General features: G+C 39.2%; 1 protein-coding gene across 5 annotated transcripts in view; it reads right to left on the bottom strand.

Annotated features, from left to right (window-relative positions):
• Window positions 1-13,589, bottom strand: part of ppp1r9a (protein phosphatase 1, regulatory subunit 9A) — a 57,721-nt gene that overhangs the window by 17,825 nt on the left and 26,307 nt on the right. For all 5 annotated transcript variants that reach the window (XM_055018086.1, XM_055018087.1, XM_055018085.1 and 2 more), the window contains exons 5-6: window positions 11,959-12,063; window positions 6,585-6,720 (exon numbers count right to left, since the gene is read on the bottom strand). In XM_055018086.1, the coding sequence (XP_054874061.1) occupies window positions 6,585-6,720; window positions 11,959-12,063 (241 nt within the window). The remainder of the gene's footprint in view (window positions 1-6,584; window positions 6,721-11,958; window positions 12,064-13,589) is intronic.

Below are 13,589 nucleotides of genomic sequence, written 5' to 3'. Positions count from 1 at the left end.
AAAGAGTAGGAAAATGAACTTCATTGTCACGATGTTATCATGACCACCCACACTTTACCATTCGGATGGGGGGCGGATGATAAAGTGTGGGTGGAGACAGCGGCCAAAACACTAACATGAATGTGCAGTGGTACGCAGTATGTAGAAGAACATTTTCTTGGCTTATACGAACAGATGGAGGGATGATTTGCTGTGACTGGTGGTTAATGTTAGGGTAGGTTGGTTCAAACAGTAGAACTGATCCAGTCCAACACCAACCATGTCTGTGTAAATTCTCAGTCATCCAGATCATGGTAATCCTAAGAGCTTCAGTAGAAAGACAAATAAACTTCTCTTTTTGGTTCTTGAAGATGTTTCACCTCTTATCCAAGAAGCATCTTCTCTAGAACCGAGGAAGCTTGAAGGTGAAATGTCCTCAAGAACCAAAAAGAGAAGTCCAGTTGTCTCTCACTGAACCTCTTAGGATTAGCAAGCACTAACTATATTTTCAATCAAGTGAGTGTTCTATATCTTTGAGTCCAGTATCTAGCTCAGTGTCTTCAACCAGGAAGCCAGCATTAGTCTAAACAGCATAGTCTACAGAAATTTGTCATTTGACAGTACAGTAAAAAAAAAAAAAAAAAAAAAAAAACAAAATCAGTTCCCAGTGAGACATTAGGACGCTATTGTCTATGTCTGTCTGATATCAAAACCAATTGCTAAGAATTTCAAGTGATACATCAGCTTGTCATCATTATTATAACTTGCATATCTGCAAAAATGGAAACATTCAGGCATGGCAACGTTAACTAAGGTTGAAAGACTTAGTAAAGGGGCAATAAGCCACTCCTATACAGACCACCAGTATTCTAAGCATTCAGGTACTACCATTCACCCTTCACTGAGGATTCAACAGGCTGCAGAATAGTTGGAACAGGCAGACCAGTCAAGCATCCAGCTGTCCAACTGCCGCATCCATTTGTCACCTCTTACTTTGGTTCCGTCTTTTTGCATCCATCCCCCGTCTCTCCTTAAAGCTACACAAGTCACAGCGCATCACGTTGCACTACCTGCTCCACTGCATGTTGTATGTCAAGTACTACCAGAAACTCTGACCCATTTCCCTAAAGCCACCTCATTTCACTTTCTATTTTATATAAGTAATGCTATTTCAATGCGACCAGTTACATAAGATTTTGGTAAGTTACTTAGTTGCCCAAAACTTCATCTAAAATAAATTGGTTTGACAGCCCGGTGAGCTGAAAATATCATTTCTGTAAAAATAAGCCACAAGTTAACTTATGCTGACAAACTCTAAATGTCACCTTTGATTATTTCTAAACATTACTCACCATCTCGCCTCAAGTGCAAGGAGGTTACAGATCAAAACTAGTGAGATCTGAGCAAAGTCTAGATGTTAGCAATCTAGAATTTATTAAAAGATACTTGAGTCACCAGAAACAACTCATTATTACAGCTTAAAGCTTTTAAACAACACTGAAATGGGAAACAGTTTGTGGTTTGACATTTATGTAGGACATTATGCTGCATGTATTCAAGGCAGTTTTTCTTTTCTCTGATTTTCAAAGTACTGTATAATGAATGCTGGCATCGACCATTAGGCTTTGGACCTAAATGCATTGGTTGATTCAGTCTTTGGCTGATGACCAACAGAGTCTAACATTTCAACCCTGAAAACAACTGTAGTTCCATTTTAACTATCCGACTGAACCTTCTCTCTTAACATTCCTTCTCATGTATACATTTCATAATCCCCACATAATTACTCATAGTTGATAAATTAAGATAAACTATGCAGACAATACACTTCTTTGTATATCACTCCATTTTCTTTGCATTCCCCTGTATTCTTTGATCTATCTTGTACAAAACAGTGTGTATATTCACTGCCACTTCATTAGATACGCCTGTTCAACTACTCATTAAAGCAGAAGCATGATGCATTTAGGCATATAGACATGATCAAGGGGATCTGCTGAAGATCAAACCGCACATCAGAATGTTGAAGAAACGTGATTTAAGTGTTTGAGTGTGCCATGGTTGGTTGGTGTCGGACAGCTAATCGACTGGGATTTTTTAAAAAAGAAAACAACATCTAGTGAGCAGAGGTTCTCTTGGCAAAAATGCCTTGTTGATGGCAGCAGTCAGAAAAAAATGGCCAGGCTGGTTCGAGCTGATAAAGAGGGAACAATAACTCAAATGTCCACGGGTTGAAAACAAAGTACAAACAGGAGCATTTCTTGAAACAGACAGGTTACAGCAACAGAAGATCACACCGGATGCCATTCCTGTCCACTAATACCAGGAAACTAAGGTTATAGTGGGCACAGGCTCACCAAAATTGGACAATGGAACATTAGAAATAGAGTATGTGGGGGTGCCCAGATAGCTCAGCTGGCTGAGTGTGCAACCCTTAAACAGGGGCTATAGTCCCCCACGCAGCGGTCATGGGTTCGAATATAGCCCATGGCCATTTACTGCATGTCATTCCCCCACTCTTCTGCCCACGTTTCCTGTCTCTCTCTCTGCTGTCCTATATTTAAAAAAAGGCCAAAAAATAACTTTAAAAGAAACACAGTATATGGTAAAACGAGCCTTGTTTTCTGCTGCAACATTCAGGTGGTAGGTTCAGAATTTTGTGTGAACACAGCCTAGCATGGAGCCAACCAACCCTGCATGAACAATTCCAGCTGCGATCATGTAAATATGAGCCAAAATCTCTAAGGAATGTTTCCAGCACCTTGTTGGATCTAGGCCATAAAGAGTCAAGAAGTTCTGCATTAAAAAAGGGGTCCAACTAGCAAGGCGAGTGCACTTCCACTGTTACTCTCTTGCACATGTAATACACATGCACACACACTTCTGTGTCTCTGGACTCATCTCTACTCTCATTATCTCGGCCTATATCCTCTCGTCTTGTCTTTCTGTGCACTTTCCTGCATCAATTTTCCACCCAGACAACAGCGCTCAGGCCTGATCTGCCTGCATGCATGGCCGATAAACGGTTCCATTTCCATAACAGGCTTGGTTGTTGCAATGGCATCATTATCCTACGTTAAGGTCCTATTTACTGAGGGTGCAGTTAACCACTGAATAAAAGGGCAGCAGTCAAACATCAATTTACATATGGTAACGACCGACTACCTCCCGCATGAAGAATCAGAGGAAGGGACGATTTCTGGAAAAGTCCTGTTGTTGTTTAGAGGACATTCAGAGTGTGATGATCTGTACTATGAATGTCTAATATGAGTGAGTGCTGAAGGAAAGCACTGTGATCGCTGCTTTCACTGGAGGAAGATGCACAGAAGCCACTATGATGGGTTTTGACATAGCATTTGTGTCTATTGACAGGACTGACAATATTGTTTCATTGAACTTGGTATCTTTATTTGATCACTTTGAGTTCATTTTTGGAGCTGAATTATATCCTCAATTATTCTACAAGTTGAATAACTGAAACTTGTGTGCAAAATTTTGATTAACTGTTTACCTCTTAAGTCTTGCTGATACCTTTTAGCAACTTTGAAAAACCTAACATTGTACTTAACATAAGGGAAGTTGCTAAGCAAGCCAAAGTCTGTTCCACAAGAGAATTAAACTAATTTCATGAATGTAGTGCAAGATTGTCAATTTTTTGTTCTTTTTATTTTTAGCTCTCACACAACCATACTGAGCTATGTTAAGTGTGTCTGATGACAAAGATGCTCGCATGCGATAAGTCTTCCTCATTTATATCTCCACCATCCATCCCACATCACATAAACAAATTACATGTGGGTGTCTGTGTCTACTTCTCTCTGTGTTGATGCTGCCATGACAGAAAAGATCTGTCAGTATAGCTGAATAATTACAAGTGTGTGAAATGCAAAACAGTTGGTCTTGTTTGTCCTTGATTACTTTGTTGGCTTTATTCTGTTTGTCTTGTCATCTTAGCTGTCTTACACAAACCAGACAGCTAAGAACTGCAACTATAATCATTTTAATTACTAGCCATCTCAACAACTACTGGATTGCATGTCATGAAAATTTCCCACACCGTGATTTGTTGGTGATGCCTTAACTCTAGTATCGTCCTCAGGTCGAATTTTAATTTGCCAAATACTTTCATCTAAAACCATCATACTTATCACACTTTATGATTTCATACATGTTAGGATGCTGCTAATTTTGCTGGATAAATTACTTGACAAGCAAAAGCATTTTTATTAGAATCTTCTACAGATTTATTAACAATTTCAGGAGTTAAAATGATCAGTGCATTAAAGGATTCCAGTCAATGAAATGCTTTGTCAGAACATTACAGTAAAAATTACCGTTTTAAATCTGGGGTAAGAAGTATTTTTGGCATTAATTGACAAATTTTATTACTAACTGCTCACCGTATTGCAGTTCAAGGGCTGTAACAGGAAACTACACTTCTGCAACTTCTGGTTTGCTTTTCAGTCTTAAGAAAATCTAGTCTGGGATGAGAGGTTTTAGTCAATCACAGGTGTTTTCAGGTGAGATAATACAAATACCAACGAAGTCCACATTGAGAGTACAGTGAGGTGGTGTAATGGATTATGGGTTTTGTTTTGCTTTAATTCTTAGACTGTATATAAAAGGGAAACAAGTTTTTTAAGTCTGGAAAATCAGGCCAACATGAAAGTGCCTCAAATCTGTATTCTTCCTAACAGCCAGCAGAGGGCAACTCCTTGCGTTTCAAATATATCTAAGATTGTAAAGAAATCTATGAGAAAATGGTAGTATTTCTTCCTTGATCTGTTACCTCAGTGAACATTTTTCTCATTTATGGTCTCAAGCCCTAGTTACAAGTCCTTATGAACAAAGCAGGGTGTTCATTTTGTATATTGTGGTCATATTTAAAATAAAATGGACAACAAACAAGGGTAATCTTTAGGATGAGACAACCTTGTGATTAAATGGTGATTGTGATTGCTACCACATCATTGTTTGTAGGTGAAGATGGAAACACCAAATGGCAAATTTGATTCTTCGAATTTGCAGCTTACAAACCAACTGGTAACGTCACAGTGGCCACATTTATCTTTTACATACCTTTTCCAGATTTCTGCCTACTGCAGCTTTCAGTGAGATATGACATTACTTTGCAGTGGTAAACTAGTTGGCACATCTGTGTAAGACTACATACAGTCTAATATACTTATGGACTTTAGTGTGTATGTGTGTGATTCCTATTGTTTGATGTGTGAAAGAGTACCCTTCCTTTTGGGATTCAATTCACAGGGCCAATAAAGAGTTATCCATCTCATCAAGCTGCTCAGACCTCAGATTGAGAAATAACTACCACCCACCAACCCAATGAAGACTCATTCTAATATTTATAGAGATATTAATATTGATGAGCTCATTTTTTACTGCCCCACACATCTTTGTAATGGTTTTGTAACTGTTTACCCTATCAGCAGTTATGCGGGAATCATTGATGCTTTAGTGCTCCACAGTGGCAGATTCCAAGAGTGTTTTTACATTAGGTTCTAATCTATGTATGGATTAACAATTTTAATACAATTAATCATCACTGTATTTGTATGTCTTTGTGTGGATCTGATCTGTTGGAAAGGTTGCTTCATTACATAAGAAATCTCAAATTGTACCCCTGAGTTTATTTTGATTTTCATTATGCACTCATCCGAAAGGAGGAAGAAAACAGATTTCTTGTGTTTAAACATCTGCAGAGCATGATGAGGTCTTTGCTAATGGCTGAATTAGAGACATAATTTTTTTACAGGAGCTTTAATAAGAGCTGACAGTGTTACATGTGTATGTAATAGTGATAATAGAAGTGCTGGTATCAGCACTCTTAAGCCTGGTGATGAGTTTCTCAAGCATGAAGACTCTCAATCCACAGTCCACTAGGAAAAATCAAACAGCACTGATGAAAACAACACAAGGAGAGATGCCAGAGTGTGTGTCAGCATGTAAATCTACGCATGAGTGCAGCTGTGTATGTAAGCGAGGATGCACTGCATTGATTTATGCAGCTACGGTGTGTTATTTCATGTGTACACACAGTGTGGCTGTGTCTCCATCGAACACACACACAGAATGAGTTGCAGGGCCATGAGCTCAGTGTTTGGTGGATTAAAGGCACAGTGAGTAAGCAGCAGAATCAGGGAAGGAAACGCTAAGTGATGCTTTCTAGGACTGAAGCTCGGATGGCATCCTCTTAGTATGCACGTCTGTGTGAGAGAGTGTTTTGTGTGCAAGCATCAAAGCCTACTGTCAATCAGGTTTATGAAGCTAATAAGCTAAAACGTCCAGTCAACTGTCATGAGAAAGGAGCTGATTTACATTAAGTGACATCAAGAAGCCTCATTTTTCAACTGCAGTGTCATGTAGAAGTAGTGTGACAGCAGATGCACTTCAAATAAATGTAGATATAAAGAGCTTTATTACTGTAAGATAATGTTCCTTCTACTAAGGGGTGGGTATCTTACCCTGTTTGGAAATATTTTCAGATCCACTCTGTGAGTCGGACACGTACTGTACACACGATCCTATATTGCAGTTTGTTGACTACAGCACCGTGTGCAGTGGCTAGGGTTGTGTGTGGTCAATACCTCGTCATCATCAGCGTCGTAGTGGGCATACTGCTGCTCTAGTAGTTCTCTCTGTCTCCTCTCCTGCTCCAGGGTCTGCTGGATGAGCGTGGCCACCTCACTCTGCTGACCCGGGCGCTCTCGACCAATCACAAACCTGCAAAAACATGCTCTGTTGACAAACAGTCTTGGCAACGCACACACAAAGTGGACCAGCCAATGATTACATAACAGTACCAGCATGAGCATTTTCATTTAATAAGCAAACTATTATGTTTTAAGCACATAATTACAAGCATGAAGACCGCATTTTACACTGTGTTTATTTGGATTGGCTATTGCATATATTTTTAAGAAAATCTGCTTTCCTTCAAGAAGCTTTTAATAGGAGAGGAAAGCTCTTTTGGGAAATGCAGAATCTGATAGAGCTAATACAGAAACATTTTTAAAGGTTTACCCATTGTCTAAACCCTGTTTGCTTATGGTAACAATTCATTGTGAATAAACGGAATAATATGTCACTGAGACATACAGGTACATTGTCTCATACACACAAAATTTCTTTTACAATGTTTTGCGCATTTTTCGTGTGGCAATGTGTATTTGTGCCCAAAGCAGCCACTGAGTGAGAGCAGCAGAAGCCCACAGCCACACAGCAATGACAGCAATATTTGCTGACGTATCAGGGCAGGGCTGGGAGATAGGACATGCATAATAATGTGAGGAGACAGTCAGCTCGGCCAGGCAGCCTGTTAATAGCCTGGGATGGAATAAAATGGAGAAAACCGTAGGCTCTGCCTTCAAGCCACTGGCGGCTAACTACAGTAGTTACACACGGGACTAACCACAGGAAATATCATGTTCAAATGTACACAAAGTGACAAGGATGATGGCAAAAGTTCATGATCATTTCTTCAAAGATCTAGTTTGGCGAGTTTGGAGATGTATTCCTAAAAAAATTATATGTTTATATATTTGTGTTTGCCTGTATTACAAGGTCAGATATAGTCATACCAAAGTCAAGCACACATAGTTTGCAAATCATAAATCTACAAAGTTAACAAGCAGAATAAGAAAATGTGTCCCTCTCTCGATGCTTCTACCGAAACCTAAGACTTTATGGCAAATAATGGTACTGCTATTCTCCTTGCTACTCTCACAAAACCAAGCAATCATGTATGAGAATTTTACAACTTATTGTAGGAAATCTCAAACCCAGCAGGGTTCCTGTAACTGTGTATACGTGTGAGCACGCTCCAATCTACTGTATGCATGAGAGTGAGTGTGTCAGAGTGAGACAGAAAAAGAGAGCAAGAGTGGATTTGAGATAGGGCCTAATCAAGTGAATTCATTTCCCGAGAGCTCTTTCATATATTTCTAAAGGCGATGTAGAAAAGGCCTTACGCTCCAGCAGAGAGACGTATTTGATCTACATGTGAAAGAACAAGTGAAGGGCAGGACACAGAGAGGAAGTTAAAAAAAGATGGAGAGATAGGGAGGGCCCTGGATAAGCTAAGTACTTCACTAGAACAAGCCTTTGGACAGCAGGGAGGCCTGAGGAGCAGCTGACCTGGAAACAGCCTTTCTCCTCACGCATGGGGAGCCTGTCTTGGCTCCTCCCTGCCTCCTACTGTTCAGCGACGGCCACACAGGGTGCTGCATTAACTCAACTGCACAAACTTTCAGTACTGATTTATTCTGTTTACTCTAATTAACTCAGCCATGGTTCCGGTACACAGACTGTTGCAGGAACCTGAAGGGACGAAATTCAAATTTTTGAGCCATTAGTGAAAAGTACAGCAGAAGTGAGGACACAGGAAATAATCCTGGGAGAACAGGGTCTCTGCATTAGGTAGCACTGGGTTGACAGGCATTGGAGGATGTCAGCAGAGATTTACACAGAACAGATATGGCTGGTCAACCATGGTGGAGATGTACTATGGTATCTGTAGTATTTAAGGTCATGTAGAGTTCCTCCTTTTGTTTATCTGTAGGCTGTGAACATTTGGTGCATAATAATGAACTTATTTAAAAGATAAATATATAGTAACGTCCAAAAACAACAGCGAACTATAGCTGTTAGTACACATTAATCAGGCAGGAGTAATGGGGAATATCGGGGTAATGAACTTTTGGTGTTTCGCGAGTATTTACAGTCACTGGACAGCATGTTTGCAACTCACTCAAAGTAAACTAGCAACATGAAATATGTCAACCAGTGCAACAGTGCTGCTCACTGACGTGTTTTAGTAGTTTTAGGCAACAATGGAGCTCAGTGGCATGGAAGAGTAAACAGTATCAGGCTCCGGTAGCACAGATCTGGACAGTAATTGTTAGTATTAAAAAAATAATGACTCTACAGAAGCTTTTTGGTTCTTTTAAATACCAGCACCATTTGTACTTGAAAGTACTAAAGATTCTTCATTTTTAGTTAAGTTATTTGGTTTGGTGGCATGAAGGAATGGAATTACAGCTTGTTTTCTTGACTGATTATTTATTTTGTCTATAAAACATTACAAATCAGTGAGAAATGTCCATCACAGTTTCCAAATTGCAAGTTGCCATCTTGTAACATGTAGTTCTGTCTGATTAACGGGCCCAAAAGATGAAAACAGAATTTGACTTCTTTGCTTAAAAATTATATTGGCCATTATTCAGTCCTTTAAGTCATAGTAGAACAGGTTGGTCCACGAAGAACTATCTTACAAATGTTTCCTTAATGCATCTACTAGTGCTAAAATTATTTGAAGCACCATTAATAGTGACGAAAAGAACTATTTTTGATGGTTCTATTAGGCACCTTCACGGTTCTTTAAAGATCCACAGGAAGAAATGGATTGTGAAAGAATTTTTTGTTAAAATGTTTTTCTGTGGAACTAAACATGGTTGTTGTTGTATGGCATCACTGCAAAGAGCCATTTTCGGTTCGAGTCAAGTTTATTTTTCTGGGTCTAGGGTCAATTTTTTGGTCAATTTTTTAATAGAATTTGCAGACATTTTACTAAATACTGACATGAGCTAACTTCATCCTTTAAAACTGAAAAGTACAAAAAGGTGAACATATAATTAAAGTTAATGCTTCTTTGTGACACTAAAAATCAGCAGCACTAAGCTCTTTTTTCAGATTTAAAGAGTCATGTGTTAATACATTCATACAAGTCTGAACACATTTACAGCCAATAAAGTTGCAACATACATATGGACTAAGGTTTGGTATAAAATCTGTCTTCTACACTGCTATGGCAAACCAATGCTGTGTATTCTATACTATACCCTATATTCCAAAATGCTTATTTTTCTTGTGTTTACTTCAATGTGATTTATGTGACAGGGTCTTTAGAACACAGTATTTTATCGTCAGAGGGATGGGGGGAGCCTTGTGACTAAAACCTGGATGATTTGCTGCTGGAAGTCAAGGTTAAATATAGCTAAAATGGAAAATCTAGGACAGTTGGCCATAAAACCTCTGGTGATCAGACAGAGCGAGGGAAGGATTTACTGAGGAGGAGGAAGAGGAGGAGGAGGAGGTGGAGTGAGTGAGGCATGATGGAGGAAGACTGAAAGAGTGAGAGTGAAGGGAGGGCAGGAGTGAAAATTGGTGTGGAGAAATAACAGCGAGGAGCGAGAATTATCATTTCACCTTGTTATAGCATTGTCAGAGTGTAATTTTCATACAACGGATTTAAAAGTTTTACATAAAAGATATAGAGTAACTGTAGATATGTGATAGCTGGAGTAGCGTATACTTTCATATCAATCTATTTGTATCTGCTAGATGCATGGACAGGTGACAGATGGAACCTTTTCATGGCTGCCTCACTTGTACAGCCACATCCTGGTATGTGGAACACATTCATTGTCAATATTAGATCAGTAAACAGCATCAGTCCAGCCAACAGTCTGTTCTGACACTGTTAGACACGTCTTTGTTCAGCCACTAGCTTTTCCACAGGTGCTGTACTTTCCACACAACCATCGAGCTTTCAACAGCTAACTCAATATGATTGAGGGTGAAAACCACATTGAAGTCTTTGGATTATTTCACAGCAATATGATGGGTGTCTCACCATGTGTAGTGTGTTGACGGATGGATTGATGCAGAGAAATTAAAGCGAGCAGAAGAAAAGAATACAACGCTTCAAAGCGATGTCATGGAGAAAAAAACAACACAACACTTCTCTCAAGATGTCGGGAGAAGAAATAGTGACAGAAAGGAAGAATAACAAGAGAGGTCGGACAGGATGGAAGGTAGACGACGACAACAGACCAGGATGATAAACGAGAGAGAGAAAAGACAACATTAAACCAGACCAAGAAAAAGGAAAGAGCAAGATTCAATTGAAAGCTGAGATGGCAGGCTCACACAGTTGCCAAAAACAGCTCTAGCCTTCCAAAGCAAAGCTGTGCTGTGTGTGTGTCTGTGTGTGTATTAGTATATGTGTGTGTTCTGTCTGCTTCCCTCTTCTCAGAGGAGACCCCTGCCAAAAACTGTTCGACCATCAAACACTCAAGACTTTTGTCACATACTGCGTTTCTCGCTGAATACGGCTGCTTAAGTGGCTGTTTTGCATCTCTTGCACCATGACAGCCGGACTAACTGGATTCAGAATCACACTACTGGTGGTCTGCTCAGATGTCACTGATTATGTTTAAAGGACATTTTAGAGGTTGCAGCTTGTTAGTATGTAAGTCTCAAACTGCATGATGGGCAGTTTGTTTTTTGGGGGCTAATAGCTGCTTGACACACTTATAATCTTGCAGCAGTTTGCATATTGTCATGAATGGATACCAAAACACAAATCTTATCTGTGTATAGAATGAAAAAATGTTTTAATTTAGCACTTGAAATCTTATATCACTACTGACTACATAATAATCATCTCTGTTTTCAGAAAATTCACCTTTAAGTTACCTGAACAAGAAACTGAAAATGGAGAATTGTCACATTTTTAATTTTAGGACAGTATTTAAAGCTATCATGTGTGATGTTCCTGTTGGATAACTTGACCGATTGTGCTACATGCGTCATTTAAAAATTTGCCAAAAAATTATGTGAAAAAAAAATAAATAAAAAATTCTGTGCTCCTTGGCGCAATGGTGAAGTCATCAGTGACTCAGCTGCGAACAACATCCAAAAATGCGAGGGCTTTTCAGGTGAACTGGTCTGAACTGCAGGCTGTAGGTAGACAGCAAGTATGGAGACAAATTACATATGTAACTAGCTGTTTCCATAGAAGTGCAGTGACAGATGAACCCTCTGTGAGTAGAAATGTGACAAAAAATGCCCAGGAACTGCTTGAGACTCAGGGCAATAAAAACATTAGTTTTAATACAAAACATTAGACTCTTAACTTGCAATACACTGCATTATAGTTTTTAGTTGTGTTTGTCTTACCGGACCACTCCTGATGTGTTTCTGAGGACGGAGGCAGCAAAGCTCTGAGTGACGCCCACCAGACTGGTCCCATCCACCTCCACGATCTGGTCATTCACTTTGATCCTGACACACACAGGCATAAACATCATTCAGCACTTTGTGCAATGAGCCACACTGAATAAATGTCTTTGACTTAGTTCAACATAGTTTTGCATTCATGTGAGTGATTCATACTGAGAGGACTCATACACAGTGTCTATTGTGAAAATGACCTCAGAAAAGAGGAAAACATCTAAATTACACTGATGCAGTAAAACTGCTACAAGAGACAAAAGTTTGTTTTTTTTTTTAAATGGAATATTGTGCAAATTACAGCAGTGCCAGACTTTCTTGTGGTCACAAATTTCCACTGCGATGGCTCTAGCCTCCTGCCTAACCAAGAGACAGAAGAGATGAGGCTCAAAACAAACTAGGAGGGCTAACGAGGACATGGGGGCCAGCTCAACTTTTGCCCCGGGCCACAACACATCCGGCAATTCAGCTCTGCTCTGGACATGATGGGAGGTCACTTAAGTTCTTGACCTGGGATGAAACTCAGTGATCCACTATTCATTACACTGAACAAATCAATTAAAAGAGACATCTTTGCTACATATTCAGTTCAAATCTGCATACAAAACAGACCAAGAAGGATTATGAATCTGGCTTTGAATAATTTGTTCAACACATGAATAATACAAAACCTAGCTCTCATTATTTTTTAACAAAACAGCATATTGTTCTAATACTTCATTGCTGAAAGGCACAACACATCATTTTCTTTTGCAACAAATAACTTTGGTCTCCACTGTGAAGGTCCTGTTTCTATTTCATCCAAGTAATGAACACAGCAATCACACTTTCATCTTTCCCACATTTCTGTCACATGAAATGGACTCTTAATTCAATTCTTCTTGATTTGCAAAATGGAGCTACAACTCAAGAAGTATAGTCCCAATTTGAATCAATCAGCCCATCACCTTTCTACAGGCCCTTTTCCCTATTACCGGGGACTTTAACCATGCCTCTCCATCATCCACATGTGAAAAATATGTACCAGTGATTGGCACCCATGGTCCACACTGTGTTCCACATTACTGTTGTGGTTGGAGTTTTTTACTTTTAAACCAGCGTGGAAAAAAAACAAAAACAAAAAAAAAGTATCAAAATGTTTCACTAAATTAGATCTATTTCTTAAACTTGTTGATGAATGTTTTGTTGCCCACATAGAATCCTCCTCTGTTAGTTTGATGTTAATTCTTTTTCCCCATTTTGCTTCAATGTACCTGGAATTATGACTTTTCAGTTTGTGAAGACACCGGAATAACTTTTAAACGGATTGAGCAAGTTGTACCACAAAACCATAAATATTGATAGATAGCTTAATCCAAGTAGAACAGAGCTCTGGATCTTCAGAATGGTTGTCATAAAGGATGGTTATATCTAAGACGGGGCAAAGGCAATGCAAAAGAGGCTTAAATATAATTTCTTTAGTCCCACTTAAGCCCTGAAATACCTACAATTTCAACTCAGCAATGTCTGCTGCAAACTTCCTGTAAAAACCCGATCAAAACTCAGCAATGTTTTCTGATGACTGCCTCCACAACTGC

The sequence above is a fragment of the Amphiprion ocellaris genome, chromosome 15 (genome assembly GCF_022539595.1).
Source record: "Amphiprion ocellaris isolate individual 3 ecotype Okinawa chromosome 15, ASM2253959v1, whole genome shotgun sequence".
Lineage (NCBI taxonomy): Eukaryota > Metazoa > Chordata > Actinopteri > Pomacentridae > Amphiprion > Amphiprion ocellaris.
The sequence above is the reverse complement of the archived record's forward strand: the minus strand, read 5'-3'. Positions and strand labels throughout refer to the sequence as shown.